General features: G+C 33.9%; 1 protein-coding gene across 14 annotated transcripts in view; it reads left to right on the top strand.

Moving 5' to 3' along the window:
• COBLL1 (cordon-bleu WH2 repeat protein like 1) overlaps window positions 1-22,731 on the top strand; it is a 181,267-nt gene that overhangs the window by 71,103 nt on the left and 87,433 nt on the right. For 10 of the 14 annotated variants that reach the window (XM_054699797.1, XM_054699796.1, XM_054699804.1 and 7 more), the window contains exons 2-5: window positions 4,651-4,839; window positions 17,434-17,635; window positions 18,600-18,828; window positions 19,619-19,657. In XM_054699797.1, coding sequence (XP_054555772.1) covers window positions 4,651-4,839; window positions 17,434-17,635; window positions 18,600-18,828; window positions 19,619-19,657 — 659 coding nt within the window. The remainder of the gene's footprint in view (window positions 1-4,650; window positions 4,840-17,433; window positions 17,636-18,599; window positions 18,829-19,618; window positions 19,658-22,731) is intronic. The other 4 variants (XM_054699807.1, XM_054699806.1, XM_054699805.1 and 1 more) reach the window with 1 other exon arrangement.

Below are 22,731 nucleotides of genomic sequence, written 5' to 3'. Positions count from 1 at the left end.
GATCAAGAAGGAGACCTGGAGGAGGAACATGGAACAGACATGTGAAGAGACTCTGCTTGCTTCTTGGTCTTGGACTGCTTGAAATAGATGTGGGTGAGAGACCCATGGGAAGGTTAACAGTGGCAGCTTTTATTTTGATTTTGATTTTGCTCTTTTCCTCCAGATTTGTCTAGAGGAAGGCCCCTTCTGCCCTTTTCCTATGAGTGCCCACCAGCAGGTGCCTTAGACTTGTGGGCTTTCAAGTTTCAGTGGCCTGTTTGGCTGGACATTTACATCCACAGGGGATGGGCAATTTCGGGGGCTTGATTTCAAAACTCTGTTCTTTCCCTCCTCTTTGTTGCACCCTAATTTTATTAAAGTTCCTTTCCATTAAATGTCTTATGCACTAGATTATGTTTGGTCTTGATGGCAGAAACTATTTAGGGTGGGCAGGTTTGGGGTCTCCTGGGCTGCCCCTCATCCTGCCCTGTAACAGTAGAAGTTTTTTTTTAAGTAGAGTTTAGTAATTAGAGATGGATTTTCATCATAGGCTAAGGAAAGAACCTTAGAAAATAAGACAGTCACACATACACAGAATATTAAAACTGTGAATCAGAGGCAGTCATTACCGTGTGCAGCAGACATGTGAGACAGCCCAAGAATTTGTGACTCAATCTGGACCTTGAAGGATATAGATAATATGAGTAAAGTCAGAGAGGTCAAATGGAGACCAGGATGAGCAAGCCTGGAGATGGGCTGGCACATGGAATGATGGAAGTAGGGGATGGCAAGTCACAGTGGCAGCAGGAGGTGCCTGTCTTCTTTCACTGACACTTTTGAAAATGAAGTCCACGAAGTTGTTCCTACTGCTTTTTATCCTTGCCCGTGGCAATTGAATTCTTCTTGTCTTTCCTGTGATACTCTTTAAAAGCCCTGAGGTTCCCAGTTACCCCTTACAAATAAATTTAGTGTGGGCCTCCCTGGTGGCGCAGTGGTTGAGCGCTGGGTTGCGAAGCTGCCCGCGGCCTCTGCAGCACCGGTTCGATCCCCGGCTGCTCCCCAGCCACCGGAGGAGGGTCCCACATGGCGCGCAGACCTCTCCTGCCGCCCGCTGCTCCCCTCAGCAGTGTACCTCGGTCCTTCTGCCTGCTCTGCTCCCCGCTCTGGCTCTGGTGAATTCTCTCACCCTCCCGGGCTTCTGACTATACCCAGTGCTTGTATAAATAAATAAAAATAAATCTTTAAAAAAAAATAAAATAAATTTAGTGTGTTTTTCGATACTCATCTTTAAAAAAATAAAATGTTAACTTAATTTCTAAAAATCCAACACATAATTCTCAAAGCACAATAAAAAATTATTTTCTCCCTTGCTTTGGTACTTCATCTCTGTGGGAAGTATTCATTGAATTCATTCATTCAATAAATAACAGTGCCTACTGTGTGGCAGGCATTGTTTGAGAGATTCTGTGCCTTTGCAAACACATGTGACACATGGCAGTGGAGATAAATCCCCATTTTTATGGGATTAATTGCTCTATAATGGAAGGAAAACTGGTAAATAAGTAAAGCAGAAGGAAATGAATTACATTCAACTAAGGAGCAGATGTGGCAGTGGATCCTGAGACAGGATTGTTCTGTATGTTGAAGTCAAAGACAATCATGGGATTGGAGTGCAGTGATCCTAGATAAAAGTGTGAGATGGTAGGTTCCTGGTAAAGGAGGACAGTTTATAAAATTCCTTATTCTGGGTGGGGTTGGAAGCCAAAGGAGGGTGGGAGAGGATGGATGGTGGGCTGATTTACATTTCAAAAGACTCACTTCAGCAATTGAATGTAAAATAACAAGACTGGGAGCCGGAAGACCAGTTAGCGGCTTGAACAGAGGTGTTTGGGTAACAGGCTGCTGGATTCTGGGTGTATGATACAGAGTTGGCAGAACTTGTCCATGGAATAGATTGTAAGTATGTGTGTGAGACAGAATTTTTGGCGCAAGTAACTGAAAGAATTGTGATTTACTGAGTTGGAAGACTTGGAGAGGAAAGGATTTGGTTTGGAGGAACTAGGGGAAGGAAACTGAAGTTAAATCAAATTTGAGATCCATTTAGTCAATGCCCCTTGTCAAGAAGGCCTGGGTTTACAAATCTGGAGTAAAAAGGGAAGAGCCACACTGAATATTTGGTGTTAAGATTTTTCTTTATATAAAAGGATTCTTGTTATACTTATTGAAACAATTTGTAAAATTCATTTCTGTTGCTATTGAAAAGAAAGGTTTTTGCTTTCATTATACTATCTGACTACTTCTTGCTTTTCTTTTTATGCAGAACAATTGACTTTAGTATGTTACTCCAAACCACTTTACTGAATCCTGTTATTTATAAAAGTTTCCTAATTGATTCATTGATTTCTCATCTCCTTTAAATTTTCTTTGGAATTTTACCAACCATTCAATTTATAGTCATTCATAGCTTCATTTTCTTTCCTTAACCTGAAATATCAATTATTTCATGTGTTTTCTTGTGAGTTTCTATTCATTCTCCAAAGCCCAACTGATGTGTGCCTTCTGAAAATATTTCTGCTTTCTGGAATCCTACTTTCTCTTCCCATGAACTTCAGCTATACCAACTTTACACCTGTATCAAAGCAGTCATCAAAATTTATTAGAATTTTGTAAATATTAGTCCTTTTGGGGTACAAAGCCTGAGTAGAAATGGGGTCTCGACATCTTTGTATCCTCAATGTTTAAATGAATGCTGTACATGATTATCCACTTAATACTTTTATTGAACATAAGAGCAGTCAAATTCTGCAGATTAAACTTTTTTAAATTAGTTTTTTTATATAGACTTTATAAACTTGCCATAGATTGTAATTTAAAAATTGATTTTTTTCACTATTATAAATATTTTCTAAAGTACAATATATTTTTGCATTTTACTCATAAAAATTAAAGACCTATTATTTTAGAAAATTTATATACAATGTAGAAACTTCTCTTTTTTTCATGATGTTACGTGCATAAAGGTGCTTGGATTTGTAAGACCTTAAATTTTGAAAATACTGAATGTGTGGATGTTGCTTATTTACTTACGAAGAAACCCTTTTGTTTGACTTTATTTATTAAAAATTTATATTTTATATTTAATTAATTAATAATTATTAAAATTTATATTTTTCTGAATGGAAGCAATAGTATTCTTTTTTTTTTTAAGATAGATTTATTTATTTATTTATTTATTTATTTATTTATTTATTTATTTATACAAGCACTGGGTACAGTCAGAAGCACAGGGGTGCGAGAGAATTCACCAGAGCCAGAGCGGGGAGCAGAGCAGGCAGAAGGACCGAAGTACACTGCTGAGGGGAGCAGCGGGCGGCAGGAGAGATGTGCCTGCCATATGGGACCCTCCTCCGGTGGCCGGGGAGCAGCTGGGGATTGAACCGGCACCTCAGAGGCTGCGGGCAGCTTTGCAACCCAGTGCTCAACCACTGTGCCACCAGGGAGGCCCATGGAAGCAATAGTATTCTTCCGAAAGTAATCAGCCTTTCATCAAGTTAGCATTTCCAAAAGCTGTTTTGCAGTACTTAAAAAATGTGTATGCGTCATTACTTGTGGCTAGTTTATTTTTCTTTTCATGTTTCATTTTTTTTCAATCCATCAAATTGTTATAGAGCAGCCCCGATATTAAACGGGTTCCTGGCTGTGGGTCCTCACCCACGTGCTTTAAAGGGTCTTATGAATACTCTACTACAGACACACACAAAAGGTTAATAAAAGGTTTATTTACAAGAGAAAAGGAAATAAGGAAAATGTACAACTCAGGGAGAAAATAGGGTAAACCAATAAATTGGCCCATGTGAATTTTTTCCAGCTATCTACTACCTATTTCTGTTACAAATTATTTAAAGGATTGTCCTAATAAGTGACACTGAAACATTTAATAGAATAATTATTTGTAACATTGTCATGGAAACAAATATAATTTTCAAATAACTTATCACAGTTCCTTGTTCATGCCTAAGCATAGTAGGAATCCAGCATGCTGCTTCTTGCAGGGAGTTAGAAATGTAGGCACACAAATGGAGCTGGTATATAGGAGAAAATGTTGCATTTATGGAATCTTTGTACTATTTAGGGAGAGACTCAAGAGTGGTAGGGAGAAAGGGTGGTTTCAGCTAGCCTTAGAATGTTAGAGTTAGCATCTATAGATATGAAGAGTAGAATGAGAGGCACAGACATAAGAGCTACCATAAGAGCTACTATAAGAGATACAGAGGTAAGACTATCTCATCTCCATCTTGAGACAGTAAGAATTTATATTTCATAATTTATCTCAAGTCATACTTTTTGTTTTACTGTAGTAGCACATGTGAATTGAACTTAATGGAGGCAAATATCAAACTTCTTTGTTGCAGTATATCTTTTATCATCAAGGAGTGTGGGTATATTGTTCAATTGATAACAAACAGAAAAAGTTGATTAAAAAAAAGCAAAAAAAAAAAAAATCCCTTAATTCCATCATCTCTGATAGACAACTGTTAGCATTTTGGTGTATATATTTTCTAGTTGTGAAAAGCATATGCATGTATAGTTTGCTTATTTTTATAAAATTAGATTGTATTATAAAGTTACTTAAAAATGTATATTATTTCTAGTGTTTTGTTTTTATTTTAGGAAAAAAACAAAAGCCAAGGCACCACTTCCTCCAGCTGAGACCAAAAACATTGATGTCATTTCTGTCTATGACTCTGTAGAATCCTCTGCTTTCATCATGGATCAGAAAGAAAACCTGGTAGATAAAGACATTGAACTCTCAGTAGTTCTACCTGGGGATATTATCAAATCTACTACAGTTCATGGCAGGTATGATGGAGCAAATGAAATACCAGAACTTTTGTTTCTTCTTGTGTCATTGAAATCCTCTGTTCTACCCTTCTTGATTTTTTTTCTCTGAAAAAAAACATGTTATCACTCAATTATCTCTTAAAATAATGCTGAAAGGTACTAAAATTTTTCTAACATGTTTTAATACCATTACTATGAATTTCACAACTCTAGTTAAGCCATTCTTGAAAATAACCCACTTTACATTTTGTTAATTGCTTATTTTTTTAAAAAAAATTCTTTTTCAGCAGAATGTTTATTAGTTATGTTGATTTTATAAGTCGAATTTCCTAAGTCAGGCAGTGTGACCCATGAGAAAATCCTTACCTTTCTTCTCCAAATTATTCTTTCTCTTTTAAGCTACTTCTGTGAATTTGATTTTGTGGAAGTTACCAAATACTGTTAAAATCTCATTCTTATTTATCAAAATTTGATAAATCTATCTTTAAATTGGGTTTAATTAATTTACTGAAAGTATGAATAATTTTAATAGAAATGTCAAGTTAAACTTTAAGCTACCAAGAAGTGAATATATGATTTAAGAGACTGATAGTTTCAATACCTGCATAAAAATTGGAAAATTGGAATAAAGCCAAGTGTAATTTTCCATTTCATTTTGAAGTGGAAAGTTACATGAGTTGTATGCTTGGTTTTGTTTCACCTTTCATCATCAACTGGCCTTTTGTTATCAGGTCACCTGTTTTAGAAATTTAAGCTGTTTTGACCTTAGTGCAGCATGTGTGAACATGTGTGCAGAACCAAAGAATAAGTTAAGCCAGCAAAATATGGGTATTGTATTCTTACAATGTGTATTTATCTAGAAGAAATTCATTCAAGATAAATTTAATATCTATCCTTAAGATTATGTGTAACTTTACAAATTATGAGAAATGTTCAGCATTAGCAAACAAAATATATAATATTGTGCATTTAAAGCTCAGTAAGTTTCAGTAAGTTACATTTTGCCATTTATTTTGTATTTAATGTAGGTTTGGTGATCACACATTGAACTGTATTCATGAGTTTAAGAAACTTATAGTTGCCCTCGTTCCTTGCCTTCCACCTTAGATATAGGTCATCACCTGGGAGGTGCCCCTCTGGGTGAAAAAGGCATCTTATAAAGTAGAGACAATAGTCATCATCTTCAGTCCTTGAAATAATGCTATTAACCTGGCTTTAAAATAATGATAACAATGAATATGACTGGGTGTAATAAAGGCAATTTTGCTTATTTTCTCTGAATTCAAAACAATTTTTAAAAAGTCAGTATCTTCCCCAGTTCTTCACTGGTGCTGACAGGTTACTTGCTCCCATCACAGTGGTCCTCAGAAGTTTTTCCGGGCATACCAGTCCCGGCTTTGTATTGCAGTCATCTTTATCAGCCTTTTGGGTTTTTTAAATTTATTTTTTGTAACCTCGATGACTTCAGTATTAAAATCACGGTTTTCCATTCTATCCTGTCCCCATTGCAATTATTTTACACTTCTCTGTGTGCTGCGTTGACTAAATTTTATTCCATTTCTTTAACTCTGCAGTCTACTTCCCCTTTCCACCAGGGTGGTGGTGTCTCATCACTTTGAAACTGTTTCATTACTGAAATCTTAGGGTTTCTTCTTGAACACAACCTTTGACATCAACTTACCTCCTTTGTCTTTCTTAATTGAATTTGTTTCTCATCCTCCTTAGGATAAAGTCTAATTTATGACTGCTGTTTAGGTTGCTGTATTTTTCTTCATATTTAACTTGACTTCTACATAGGTCATTCGCAATTGCAGAGACCCTAGATTTTTTTCATTCTTTGGACCTTTTAGCATGTGTGCATCCTAGTTCTTAAACTTGAGTAATTTTTCTATCAATCAGCCTTTTGTTTCTGTGCTATCAACTGTTATTGAATTGCCTCATCTTCTTATCTATAAACATGTTTTATAACTGAATTGTTGTTGGGATTAAATGAAATACTATCAGGGCCTGGCACATATTGGCTTCCTCTATTTTCTATTGAGAACCACTTTCCTTACCCTGGGCTCGCTCCATTTACCCTCCACCCTCACATTAATCTGTCTAAAACAACCCTCTGTGTTGCTACCTTTGGTAAAAGACTGCAGGGACAGCAATTCAATACCAAATTAAGGAAGAAATTAAGGAAGTCCAAACTACCACGCCTGGAGATTGAGACGCCTTATTTTCTTCTCCTCTAAAATCAAGTAGACTTTTTCTTTACTGCTTCTCTGTGTATCTTAAGCTTCAGCCCCATAATTGTTCTGTACATATTCTGCTTTTTCCACCTCTACACCTTTATGAAAGTGTTTCTGGAGTACCTTCCCAGCTACATTTTCTCCCGTTTATATAACACAACGTTTTTTCTTAATAGAAAGACTCCTTGATCTCCCTAGACTGATCTCCCTAGACTTCAAACTCTTCTCAGACTTTATATAATTTGATGCTATAATTTATGTTCCATTCCTGGCCAGCTGGGGAGAAACCCCCATGGTGCAGTAGACCTCTCCTGTCTCACCGGCTGCTCCCCTCAGCAGTGTCTTCTGTCCGTCCGTCTGCCTGTTCTGCTCCCCACTCTGTCTCTGGTGAATTCTCTCACCCTCTCACACATCTGGCTTGTACCCCAGTTTTTGCATAAATAAATGAATCTTTAAAAAAAAAATAGATGTTCAAATAGAAAAATGTATTCTAGGGCCTCCCCGGTGTCATTGCGGTTGAGCGCTGGGTTGCGAAGCTGCCTGCAGCCTCTGCAGCGCCAGTTCGATCCCCGGCTGCTCCCCGGCCACCAGAGGAGGGTCCCACATGGTGCGCAGACCTCTCCTGCCTCCCTCTGCTCCCCTCAGCAGTGTACTTCGGTCCTTCTGCCTGCTCTGCTCCCCGCTCTGGCTCTGGTGAATTCTCTCACCCTCCCGCGCTTCTGACTGTACCCAGTGCTTGTATAAATAAATAAATAAATAAATCTTTAAAAAAAAAAAGAATATTAAAAAAATGTATTCTATTTCTGAAAAATAGTAGGTACCTACAGTGAAGTGTCATTGTGACATCCGTAAAATTAATTTCCTTATGGTTAAGTAACAATAAGGACATGGGAGAAATGTCAGCAGAGTGGTACAGGAATTTGGTGGGAAACTAGGGAAGAATAATTTTAAATAAGTTTAAGCCCATAATATGGTTTTCTTAGATGAATCACACATAATATATCTCATTATGAAGGGTCTCTAATTTTTTGAGACTATCTTTCCTTAGTGGGTTTAGATATTCTAAGATTTATTTTGAGAGTTGTATGTATTTCCTTTGAAGAAGTATAATATACTGCAACAAATGTTTAGAAAACTTACATGCTTCATTTAACTTTTTGGAATTTTTTTTCTCAAAACATATCCTTGGGGAACATTTTTAGAAAGTTCCCTTCTTACACAACTCACACAGAGATATGCTTAGAATGTTCCATTTGAGAGAATGTGAACACACAGCATTATCTTCAGAAGAATGCCCTTGTTTGTACATAGATTTTTTTTTTCCACCAAAAGGCTTATTCAGATTAGGGAACACAATAAGGTTGGATATGGTAATGGACTTTATGATAAAATTAAATACTTGTTATCCTGAATTAGGTTGATAGTCTCCTGTAGCTTAATAATCTTTTGCTACTAGAGTTTAATGATGCTGCCTCTTTAATAATTAAAAGTTATCCTTTGTCTACCATCTTGACATTTTGAGCCTTTCCTTAAAATGAGGGCAGTGCCAGCCAGAAAACCCATTGAGTATTTCTGTGAATCCTAATATCATGGATTACTAGAGTGAAGGAAGAATTAAAAGATTTTACATATTCATTGTGAAACATTTTGCATATAATATACAATGCAGAACATGTATTATGTCTATCTGTGTCTGTCTGTCTCTATATATCTCTCCATTTTTTTTTCATTTTCCAAGGTTTCAGTTACCTGCAGACTGAAAATATTACATATAATACTTTGAGCGATGACACATTCACATAACTTTTATTATGATTTTTTTAAGATTTATTTTTTTATTTATGCATATAAGAACTGGGATGCAGGCCAGAGGTGTTGGAGTTGGAGGGGTGAGAGGATTCACCAGATGCAGAGTGGGGAGCAGAACAGGCAGATCCACTGAAATACACTGTTATGGGGAGCAGTGGGTGAGACAGGAGAGGTCTGCTGCACCTTGTGGGTTAGCTCCCTGGATCAAACTCAGGCTGCAGTGGCTGCAGATAGCTTGATAGGTTGAGACTTTAACCCCTGCACCACCAGAGAAGCCCTATTATATATATTTTTGTAATAGTTCAATTTCATTATTGTTAATCTTTTACTTTTAATTGTTAATCTTATACTTTGTCATAGGTATTTATGTATAGAAATAAAGTGTACATAGGGTTTTAGTATTATCTGGGAGTCTTGGAATGTGTCTCCTGCAGATAAAGTCGATGACTATAGAGATGTAGGTAGACATAGACTAAGATGATAGACATAATATGTGTGTGTGCGTGCAGGCATGAGCACACACTGATAAGCAACCTTTTTCACCCAACAGCAGCTCTGTGCCTTATAAACAGTGAACATCAAAGCATACTGCTGTTAGAGACAAGCTGCCCAGGGACTGTCCTCAGAAAATGCTACAATATACAACATTAAGAAAGTTTTCTATCAATATTTGAGAAAAGTTGACTTTTTAAAGAAAATAACTTATGGGCTAAATTGTTATAGATACTACATAGGATATTTGCACTATGTTGGTGTATTTGTATATCACTGTAGAGCTTTCCTTTGTAGTCAGATATCTGCCCAATATCACATAACTTTTATTATGATTTTTAAAAAAGATTTATTTATGCATATAAGCACTGGGATGTAGGCCGGAGGTACATAACTATTCCTCATTGAGTAAGTATTCATTCTTTTTCCATCTTTTCTCTTTCTCTGGAAAACACTTTAAACCAATTTCAACTTGGGAAATCTGATAAAAGAGTAATATTAATTCTCTTTGGTAGCCTGCGGGGAAAGCACTCTCAGGGCTATACTAGCATACTTTCCTACAAAAGGAATAAAGTCAATATAACAGGATCTTTTTCTATTTAATGCCCATACCATAAATAAGAATTTGTTTTGATTACAGCAAATAATGAGAATGTCATGAATGAAAACACAAATAAAGAAAGCATAGAACTTGAAGTTAGAAAAGCTAGGCTCTATAGTTGACTCTATAGCTTACTGTGTGATCTCAAGCAAGTCACCTCACCTCTTCGAAAAATGCCTGTAAAATGATCCAAGACATGTCGCATATGATTTGCGGCCTGATTTGCCTGTTCAGTAGCACCAATTTAAGAGCTGAGAGTTCATGGTTTTGACTGGACTAGGTCAGATAACTAGCTCCTGATTGGTTTACATGGAGTATAGCACCACCTCTTGGGGAAAACGTAGACTGTCACTTGGATCAATGTGGGTCTTTTTTTTTTTTTTTAGCAAAACACCAGTGTGGATCACAGAAGTTTTAAAAGTTGATATCATATTTATTTTTATTGGATAGTGTCAAATGTTGACAAATGTGTGGTAAATACAGTATAAAATAGTCTAATATATTTTACAAACACTGCTGCTGAAAATCTATTGCATGAGACAAATCATGTTGTACTCCATAAGAATCCTTAAATGTTTTTTCGATACTTATTCAATACTTATAGCTGCTTAAAATACTTATTCAATACTTACAGCTGCTTATTCGATACTTATAGCTGCTTAAAAACTTTTGGAATTTTGTTGTTAAATTATCTAACTATAACAGTACTGCTTGAGTTTTTAGTTGGTGGTGCTGAACAATCTTGCAATCTAGACTCCACAACTCTGAGCCAGGGGCCATATAATCCTCTTTTTGTTCATTGCTCTCCTGAATGGGAAAGGAGTGAATGTAATTCCTAGGAGGGCCATTTTCTACTCCCTTTCTCTTTTTAGCATCTATGTCTCATAACAAGGACCCTTGTTTATTTTATTTGGACTCTTTTATGACTACAAATATAGTAATTGGAACTCATAAAAAGTTGGAAAATACAGACAAGCCAAGAAAACCTAAAATGTCGTGCCATTACTAAACAAGCAGCTTATATGTTAGCACTGCAGGTTAATATAACCTTTTCACACATAAAACATGCATACTCACAAATGTATATGTAAACAAATACCTATATAGGCACTATGTTCTTTGTTTTGTTAAAATGGCATAAGATAATGCTTTCTTTTAACCTGACCTTTTTTAGTTAATGATTTCTAACTTTCATGTCAATAAAATTTTATCTTATTTGTCTATATATGAATTGTCCCAACTGCAATGAGATATATTGATAGTAGTTCTGTTTTTATAAAGGATATGTCTATGTATTACAAGGTATATTCTTAAACCACAGCTTTCAGGAGGTAATTATTTATAATTAGCTCTGAATATGCCATTCAAATAAATGACTAGGTAGAGGTTAGTCTAAAGTGGTAAATTAAAACTTTAATTTAAGAAATGTATTTTTAGTATTTGATACTTTTGTCAGTTTCATACTGACTAGATCATTTATTAATGATCTTTACATGTTAATTCTGTATTACTTCAAAATGTTTTCTGTTGTATAACTCAAGCATTCTTAAATTTGAGGTTAGATGTATTTGTGTGTGTACCTGATCCACTTCATTTCATACACACAGGCATAATAGAGAGCAGTGCTTCATTGCTGAACTCATTGCCAAATCCAGTGGGTTAGTGTCAGTAACAGCAGGGAGTGTTCTAAAATTTTCCTTTAATATCATTGGTATGACTGATTGTTGAAGTGCTTTCATAATGGAGAGCTAGAACCAGTTCAATACAATACAGCTTTGAGGATTTATTGGAAATGTGTAAAATAGTTGTTAGATACTGGGACAGATTTAAAGAATCACATTAAGGAGGATTCTTATTCATAGAGTTGGACTCCTTTTCAAATGCTTGAAATTCATCTATTATGGCATAGATGAACCTGTTTTCCATCATGCATCCTTATTTCCCTATGGCAGTTCCTGAATTTATTATCACAGGCTAATTGCTACTAGTGCCCTTTTCACTCCGAGGTGTCCCAGATTGAATGATAGGTTACATACCCACCCTATTGGTAAAGGACTTTGTTTAAACATCTCTAAGTTTTAGAAATTCACCAAGGCAATAGTTAGGCATTTTGCTGGTCTGAAAGTTATTTGGGAATCATGACCTGCACTTTTGTTACTCAACTAGATCATTAAGACACAAAAATTGATGTCTTCTCTTACCCAGAAGGTAGCAAAACCAGGACAAGATTATCCTCAATATTTGTCACCAGTGTGAATGGGTTGGCAGATTTAGGGATTGCTTTTGTGATATCGTCAGTCCATGAAGTAAAACTGCAGCAGAAGCAGAGGGCCAACTGCAAACCATCTGCCCCATCCTGAATCCTGATTTTTGGTGCCATAAGGGTGAAAATGTAGAAGTCCTACTGGATTTGAAGTCAGGACTATTCTCTAACCCTAATTGTCCCTAATTCTATATATGCTCCCTAATTCTATATGTGCTCTCTAATTCTATATATGCTTTCCATCATGTGGTCATGTAACTTCTCTCGCCCCAATTTTTAAATTCATTAAGTGTGAGTACTTTTGTGGTGGTTGTGGGCCCAAAGGAGATAATAGATGTGAAATTAATACAAGGGGTTGTTATTTATTTATCAAAGGTAGTACGAAATCTCCTAGGGATTTTTCCATTTCAAACAAGAGTTTTTAAAGAGTCTTAAAGAAAAATATGCCCTCCGGGAAATCATTATTTTACAAGAGAAAAAAAAAATCTGTAACTATTAATGCAAAGCAGATTCTGTTAAATAATATACAAAATTCAAAGTGCTGTGGTGGTGTAGAAGAAGACAAATTTTTTTTTTTCTTTGAATGAAGAAGTGATGATCAATTTCAGCCAATTTTTTCAACTTTTAATAATTTGACTCTGGCATCAGGTGTACTGCTGGCATGTGCTCCTGCCTTAGCAAATAGAAAAACAATTGTCCTTCCTCTGGGGATCCCAAGGTCAAACCTGTTAGGCAACTTCTGTTAGGTTTTAGCTCAGAATAATTATTCTCAAACCAAAATTGCTGTCTTTGGTTGAAGTTAGTTGGTATCCAGGTAGATGATTCTAAACAACTCTATTCAAGAGATGATTTTATTTTCTGTGGGTACACTTTGTGACCAGTTAATCCTAAAGCAGCCCCATTGGATGCAGAACTTACTTAAAAGTTAATGTTCTACTCTCAAGTTATGACTTCTTTATGGTAGAGCCAGTAGTCACTAATTCCTACCCTTAAAATCGTCACATTGCTCAGTAGTGCCAAATGCTGAAACTTCAGTTAAATACTTGAAGCATTTGAACCCATCTCTGAAGCTGTTTTTGAAAAAGGCCTTAGTCCACATAATGGTTATATTCCACCTCGGTGTAAAGAAGGCATGGCAGTAGATAAGACATGGTTACTAGTCAAATCTGTTGGTTAAAAAAAGAAAAAGGGAAAAAATCCAGCTTTTATACATATATATATATATATATATTTTTTTTTTTAAGCAATGACTTTTCCAGCAACTTTGCAATTTCATGCTTCAGATACTGTATAGAGACAACATGGACAACACCACCTCTCTGACATTATATCAGGTCTTGGGAATAAAGATGGCTTAGAGGTGGTCCTCCTAGAGAGGATTTCATGTCTAGGTGCAAATGGAACCTATATAACATCTTGAGGGCACTCTACTCTTTAAGGTCTAGATAAGATTGACCTCAACCCCTATCCACATCTTGTATAAAGCTCAATTCCTTTTATCATGTTATTATAAATTCCCAAGGAATTATGTTTTTACAATCGCCTCTGGCTCTGACTTTATATTTTATTTTTGGATTTTTATTGTTCAGTCTTTACCCTTTGTAATTTCCTTCTTTCTTTGATTTAGCCTCTTCCAAATCTATTGCAAAGCTATCAAGACCTTAGTGAGGTCTGTGGGTGACCAGGGAGAGGTTAATAAGCATATGAGATAGCAAACAAATTAAATTAGAATTTTTGGCTTCCTATTGAGTCCTTTGAGGAATCCTGCCATTTTATAGTGAACCTGCAACTCAGGCCTCTTTCCATTAGCCAGCTTCCTTGCTGTCCCTTGTATCTTCTTACTCCTTCCTGCTTATATTCCATCCTATCAGATCCTTGCAAAATATATCTGGAATTTGACTTGTCTAAGGTACAGTCATCTCCCTCTTAACTTTTTGCAATAGCTGTGTAACTGCCCCCCCAACCTGTTCAAAATACAACACTCAGAATATAAGCCTTTTAAAACGTAAAGTACATCACATCATTCCTCACAACTCTTCAGTTTTTCTTTTTAATCTCATTTGGTAAAATTCCAAGTCTTCCCAAGGCTTTAAACTTTAAGAGAATTACTCTGATTTCATGTCTACTGTTTTCACGCTAGTGGATTGATTTTCATTTTTCCTTGAATATATACAGCATACTCCTGTCTCAAAGCCTTGACGTGTCATCCCTTCCAGGAATGCTCTTTACTCTGTTATCCCATTTTATACAGGTCTCTATTCTAATGTCTTTTTTTTCTTTTTTCAGTTAGGACATTTCCTCACCTCCTTTTTAATCTTAGTTTTCATTAAAACACTTATTATTATCTAATACATAACACAGTCATGTAACATTTTGTTCAACAACTGACTATAAAAATATACTTGTATATATACATATCTCTTGCTATATATATATCTGTATCTATCTATCTCTCTCTCTCTCTATATATATATATATAATAGTTGGCCAAATAGGCTATACCATATAACCCAGGTGTGTAGTAGGCTACACCATCTAGGTTTGTGTAATTACACTCTGTGATGTTCACACATTGATGAAATCACCTAAGGATGCATTTCTTAGAACATATCCCTGTAGTTAAGCAATGCATCAATGCAGAAATCTATATAAAGTGTGGTTTGCATTGAAGATTGCGCAATGTCAGGCAATTAACCCTCCCCCAGATCTATTTTTAATATTTTGAGAAATTCCATTCTGTTAAATGTGCTTTAAAAAAAAACAAAGACACATCACTGCAGAGTACTTGTTTCCTTGTCCTCTTCTCTCTAGATCTCTACTGTGGCATGCATCAGACTCAACTGAAGTTCTTGTCAAAGCTGTATTGTGCCTCACACCCAAGAGTTTCTCATTCAATGATCTGGGCTGAGGCTAGAGAATTTGCATTTTTAAGTTTCCAGTGACACTGATGTGCTGGTCCATGAAACAATTTGACAACCAATACATTAGAACTACTTTCTCCAATACAGTCCCCTATCCAATACTCAGTTTACTCACCACATGTGGCTATTTAAGTTGAATTGATATGAAATGAAAGATTTCGTTCTTAGTCCACTAGCTCAATATATTTTAAAGTGCTTATCACTTTTATGTGGTAAGTGGTCATTCTATTGGGCATCACAGATAAAATTTTCGTCATTATAGAAATTTCATTGAACACTGTTTTAGAATATACACTACATGAAGATGAATTTCTTCTCCATTCCTTCCCCCTCCCCTCTGCCCCAGTTCTATATATCCTCATATCTGTTTTCTGTTCCACTTAGAGCTTACTCTAGTGTAAGGAATGGAATAAAGTAGACACAAAATTTTTATTTTTCAATAGATGGTTTAGTTTTTCCAATGTCAGTTGTTGAAAATTCAGTTCTTTGCCCCCAAATTTCAAGTACCATTATCCTGTGCAGTATTAAATTCCAGTCTATATTTCTGTCTGTTACAACTTTCTGGTCTGTTACATTAATTTTTTTCTGGGAATAGGAATATTTTCAAGACAAGTTTGGCTTCTGATATTATTGAATAGGAATTGAACCTGTAATATAGAATGAGAGAAAAAAGTCATAAAGAAGTTTCATGATTTTAGTTGCCATTCAAAGAGGCATTTTTATTAGAAAATATTTAGGGAGTATTGAGTTTATAATAGGTCCTCATATAAATAGCTCTATTCAGCCTGCAGCCTTTTTGCCATGAAACTTGTACAGTGTGTAGACATTTTATATGACCAAGTTGACTGTGGGAAGAGGCCATTATTATACCATGGCCCGTTATCTATCCCATTTATTAGAAAATTATTATATTACAGATAGAAGTACAAAAATTCAATAAGGCATACTAGAAGGGTTACATAAGTGTATGTTAAAAGTGTTACATTTTTCTTACTTTCTAAAAGTGGAAATGTCTTTTCCTTTCATATGTATATATTTATACAGGTGATGAAAAATGGCTCAAAAATAGGGATTAACAAAACAAGACTACGCTCATAACTATTTTTTTCTTATAAACTTGTATATTTATGGCAGAGATTCTAAAGAACTGTATATTTAAGAAATAAAAGATGTTTGAAGTATAAGCTTTGCTATTTTTACGTTTATTACTAGGCACACTTATGTATCTAGAGAAAGAAATAAAACTTTAACATACTGCCATATATTCAGAGACAACAATGGATAGTCATCCATTTGTTTGGCAGTAAAAATTCTCTCTTCTTCCAGTGTAATGATATTTACAATTACTGCATTTTCCTGGGCATTATTACCTAACCCTTTTTATTGTCAGAGAAAGATGTTTCGATTTCCAAATCTAGAACTGATACATAACATCAAATTGCTCTCAAAGGTATTCTGTTATCCAAAAAAAATGGCAATACCATTATATTTATCTCCCTCGGGATGAAATTTAATATGTATTATCTGAAGACAAAATTTGGGCAACTGCAGACAAGTTTATGTAGGATCATACTATGTAATTCAAAAGAAAGACATAAAGCTTCCAAATACTGTTGTGCAAATATCTAATAAAAACATAGGGAGATACTTTGAGGACTGAAACAGAGAACATTTTTTACTTAGAGTCTTTTATTTTTGTTGATCTACCTATTAGGGCTACTTGTAGGTGGAGGAGGAGAGGAAAGTGAAGGTAACATTATGAAACATGCTTTTTTATCCCAAAGATAGCGAACTAGCCTAAGAATAAGCAACAACCATAGAAGGTAAAAGGGAGGCAAGGACTGAACACAGGGAATAGTTTGAGAAATCTATAGAAAGTGTGGTTTGCATTGAAGATTGCACAATGTCAGGCAATTAACCCTCCCCCAGATCTATTTTTAATATTTTGAGAAATTCCATTCTGTTAAGTGTCCTTTAAAAAAAAAAAAAACATGTTCATGATTGTTATGATTTATGCAGCATGATCTTTTTGTTATTCTCTGAATTATAACCTTATATTTTACTTAAAATTAATATGAGTGGTGGAAAAATTACCATTTGGTTACTTATGAGCTCAATCTTCATAATCTTTTTCTTGCAGTTACATTTGCAGTATTTGCTCTCACAAATACTGGTTTGTAGACTTATGCTGTCTATTGAAGACAACACCCTAAAAAATGCTTAACAATAACTTTAATAGTTTATGAAAATGTTTTATGGGTCTGTATGATCGGCATTACTCTTGTTCTACAGTAAACCTATGATGGACTTGTTGATATTCCTCTGTGCACAATATCATTTAAATCCATCGAGTTACACAATTGATCTACTGTCAGCTGAGAAGAATATCATCAAATTTAAGCCAAACACACCAATAGGAATGTTAGAGGTGGAAAAAGTAATTTTAAAGCCAAAAATTTTGGATAAGAAAAAGCCGACACCTATCATACCAGAGGTAAGAATTTACTACAGATTTTAGTCATTATCTGCAGATCATTTTAAATGTAATAAAAATTAGTTGCCCATGTTATAATTGATATAAACATTGCTATTTTGTTTTCCTAGGCCACTTTGTTTAGGGTTCAGTTGTTATTATTCCTTGAGTTAATTATGATTGGGGCAATACTTTAAATTTTGGATATTAAGTTTTGAAGATCTACACACTGTAGATATCACTTAAAATGGTCATATGTTTCTTTCCAACTTCCTTTACATACAGGATTTAATTCAATTACAATAATATGAGGTAATTGAAGTAACACAATTTTGAACTTGTAGTATAGGTATCCAAATAAGGAATGTTTTCATATTTTTGACTAATAAGTCAAAATAGCCAAAGTAGTAGTAGTAACAACAAAGTAATGATAGGTAATCAAAATAGCTAATGTTAACTTATTGGTAATTTACCATATTTGAGCAACTGTTTTTATATGGATTGTATTGTCATGTTCTAATTGAGAAGCACAAAATACCCCCTTTTTTTCCATTGGGATAACTGAAAAACCACTAAAAAGATAAATATACCCCAAGCAAAGGATAGAATCAAAAATGTATAATACTGTTATTATATGTTTGCTAATTTTAAACTAAACACTTAATGGAACAAATGGAACAAAACTAAGTCTTACATAATACGATATATGAGATTTTTGTTCCTTTTTCATTTAAAACCTCTTAAATATTTAAACTCTTTACTATGTAAAGAATTCTGAATTTAACCCAGATTATTTAAGAAGCAAATTGTTTCTTAGAATCTGCTTTGGATTTAGGAAGCAATATTAATCATAGTATTTTCAAAAATAGAAAAATTATATTTATTGTATGAAATACAGCTATAGATTATTATAATTTAGACATCTTTGTATAATGTTTGTTGCAGTAAATTATGGTACAAATATGACTTTAATTCTGTGTTGCAGAAGACTGTGAGAGTAGTGATCAATTTTAAGAAAACACAGAAGGCGATAGTGAGAGTTAGCCCTCATGCATCGCTTCAAGAACTTGCCCCTACTATATGCAGCAAATGTGAGTTTGATCCATTACATACACTGTTATTGAAGGATTATCAATCTCAAGAGCCCCTCGATTTGACAAAATCTCTTAATGATCTGGGACTAAGAGAACTGTATGCCATGGATGTCAGCAGAGGTAAGACCTTTCACTCTATTCATTTGATAGGATGTATATATTTGTATGTATGTATAGTGTGTTTATAGGTATCCTCAAATTCATAATGCAAGTCAATAATAGATCCTAGTGATAGAAGTAAATATATGTTTTGGAAATAAGGAAACTAAATGTAATAAAATTTAAATTGGAATGAAATTATTAAAATTGGAATGAAAACCTCCTTCTCTTAGTTGTCATCCACAGTTCACACTTTTCCATCTACCTATGAATATCTCTTGGTGAAATTTAATTTAATTCTTTGAGGCTTTGAGATTTAGACAGAAAATCAAAATTTACACACCAGTTCATTGTTCTTACCAAGTATGACTCATTATGGTTTTATCTGAGTCTTAGTTATCATTTGAGTTTCTTGCCATATTTTCTAAATTCAACACACAGGATCAAATGATTTATAAAATTCCAAAATAGTTTAGACTAATTCCAAAAAGAGTCTAAATAGAAATAATTCACAGCCTTAATCTATAGAAATAATTTAATACTTAAAATTTTGAGATCTTAGCATTTATATGATGTGTAATAAGGAAATGTGAGCTTATTTATTCAACACGTCATTTGTTTTACTAGGAGAAACAGAAGTTTAGTGAGGAGACAATTATTTAAACACTTTTGCATAGAGAACTTCAAATTCAATTCTGAGATTGTAGCTATTTGTAATCTATAGACTACTTTTTCAGTTCAGTGATGTATTATACTTGAGCAAACATCATCTTTACAGTCAATTTACCCTCTTTTACCCCTCCTTCTGTAGCCACTTCTGTTACTGCATTCCATAAGTCATCTTTACAAGGTAAGCTATTGAATCAGTAAAAACAAATTTTAACATGAAATATAATTGAAATTATAACATTAAATATTAGAAAAAATTATAACAAAAATATAAAAATTATAACATGAAATATAACATGGAAACTGTTCAGTAAAATGAAAATAAGCTACTAGGTTTACCCATTTTCTTAACATTACTAATATTTACATTATATGAGAGATTTTATCTTAAAGAATCTTTGATTTTTATTTCCTAAAAATAACTTGTAAGCCTCCCCTTAATTTCTGAATTTAATAAAATAACTATAATTCAAAAGCTTGAAAAACTATATAATTCTTAAGAATGTGAGAAATACATTGATAACTCTCAGCAAGAAAATGATTTTGCTAAAATTTTTATTGGTTTCAATGCTAATAGTTTGGTGGCACCTTGAAAGAATCTTAGCTATTTCTGTTGAGCAGTTATTCAGAATAATCAATCAATTTTGTAGTTTTAAATGATTTGTGACTCTTGTAATAACATGGAAAATTCTTAGCTAAAATGTGCTTTTAAACATTTAAGTGTGTTTAATACACCATGTAAAAAACTTTATAAAATATTCCTTACATAAAAGTTTTAATAGTGGTTACCTTTGGGTGATAGGGCTGTAATTAACTTTTTAATCCTCCTTATAGTATTTTATAATGGGAGTATATTATTTTTAAAAAGAAAAATTTTATTAGGAATTGGCCAATAAATGTCTGAGATTTTTTCCCCCTTATAAAAATGATAGGCTCAGATAATTGATTACTGTATTAATTATCACCCTATTAAAAAACACCTGATAAACTGTATACATTGCATGTTATTGAAATCTTTCTTTGCCACTTCTGATTTTCTCATAGCATGAATCTCTCAATTCCAGGATTTAAGCTTACCTGAGTTTATCACTGGCTGTCATAAAGACTAGCCTAATCAAAGGAGTTGAGAATTCCTGTGATCTTTAAGTGTATACTGCAAACAATCAGAAGAGATGTATTTTAATTCTGACACTACATTGACTATCAAGCTAATTTGGTACATTGAGAGAGCAAATAACTTTAAATGTCTAGATGCCACCTTCCACTTCTATAATAATAAAGAGATTGGAAAATTGGAGAAGGATAGGCCTCCCAATATGTCCAAAAAGACTGATGCCAATTGAGACCGTGAAAGCTCAAGAGAAACTTTTACTACTGCCTTAAACCACTTAGCAAAATGAAAACTGCTTTTGCCCAGATTTAGAGTTTTCCCAGAATAATCTTTCTGTAAGAAACCGCTCTACCTAACTCTATAATAAACATACATTGATAATTGCCGAGCATCTATCCCTTTTATCATAGGAGTCTGCCTTCTCTCATAGAGAAGCTACAGGCCCCTATCCCATCCCTTAGTTCAAAATACATACCCTTATTTTGCCCCATTTACTTTAGAATTTACATCTCTGTAGAGACTTCATATGCATGTAATTATATTTATTCTTTTCTCCTAATAATCTGTTAATTTGAGTGCTTAGATAGCCCAAGAACACAGAGGGGTAGAAGGAAATTTCCCCTCTGCTTCTGCAGTGTCTTTTTGGTTCTTTCCAGGAACATATTTTGTTACTTGTACTTGACATTTGCTCCTCATTTTGTTACTCTCTCAAATTACATAACTCAAAGCAAATTCCATAATTTTGTTGGTCTTATTTTGAAGGTGTTAAATCTGTTTACTTCTATTAACTCTTCTAGTCAAAAAAGGATATGGATTATTAAGAGTATTAAATGTTAACATAACCTGAAGAGACTGGGACAGGACAATTAAGAAAGCTCCTTTACAGAGTCAGAATTTACTAAATCAATTCAAATTGCCAAGGGCTTCTGCCTCCCTATTTTGTCTATTACCAGAAGGCTTAAAACTTTTAATGTAATTATTTGTTTTATGTATAACTCATATGCATATGATTTCTCTTCTAGAAACAGAAAGCTATAACACCTGAGTTGCTTTCTGAGTAAACTTAAGTCCTTGTTTGTCCTAGTATTTAACTCTGACATGCAGGTTTAAAAGACCTAAAGTTTTAAAAGAACACTTAGGCAATTAACTAGTGTGGAAGATGACTGGATACCTGGAAATTGCTCTACCAAAAATAGCAAGATAAAATACTCTAATATATTTATTTCACTAAACCACCATATTAATTTTTTGTCTATTTTCCATCAAACTTTAATTATAAATCTACATTTGGTGAATTCTATCAGAAAATGAAATATCATTTCTAAAAAACTGAAAAAAATCGAAGGTATTATAAATCATTTTATATTATAAATAAATATTAGTTGAATTTCTATCATTTCAGTCTGTGTGTTTTGTTGCAAGTTATTCAAACTCTTTGGTCACTGAGGTCCTCAGATATGTAAAGAGGTGATTCTCTGTTTCTTTACATTCCCAATTTTAGAAGAAGAATTCAGAATGATAGCTTGTGATACCTATCTCACCAGATTGCTCTAAGAAATAATTAGGAATAAGAGAAAAATTAAATCTAAAATTCTATCCACATGTTCATTACTGTTTATTGTTAACATTGTTAATAAACTCATTGTATAGAAAGTATAATGCTTGATAGGTAAGGAATCAAATTTGTAAAGTTTTTTTTTTTTCAAAATATAGTTCTTTAATTTGTTTTGAGGTATATCGCATTAAAATATTTATTGATGTCAACTGTCTGCTTTCTGGTACAGCTTTTACTTTTCCATAATTTATTTAATGTTCTAAACATTTCCTCTTAAAAAAGACTATATATTTACCCAAAGTAAGGGCTATATATTTAAAATTTAAATGTGTTTAAAACTACTGTTTACTCCTGAGTTCTGTTTTAGCTATTACCCACAAATTTTGATACATAGTACTTTGTTTCTAATGTCATTGAAGTTATATTATGGTTTATCATAAAACCTGTGTTTCTTAGTAGAAATATATTTTTAACGTTTACATATCCCCACTTCTTGCCTCCTTATTTTTTTAATTGGAAATTTATTTATGGTAGAAACCAAGTATTAGTCAATTTTCCTTACTGCATCCTGTGGTACCACCTAACGTGT

Source organism: Talpa occidentalis, unplaced genomic scaffold (genome assembly GCF_014898055.3).
Source record: "Talpa occidentalis isolate TD23 unplaced genomic scaffold, MPIMG_talOcc4v2.1 talOcc4.3, whole genome shotgun sequence".
In the NCBI taxonomy this organism is placed as follows: Eukaryota; Metazoa; Chordata; class Mammalia; order Eulipotyphla; family Talpidae; genus Talpa; species Talpa occidentalis.
This window is presented reverse-complemented; position numbering and strand designations above follow the sequence as displayed.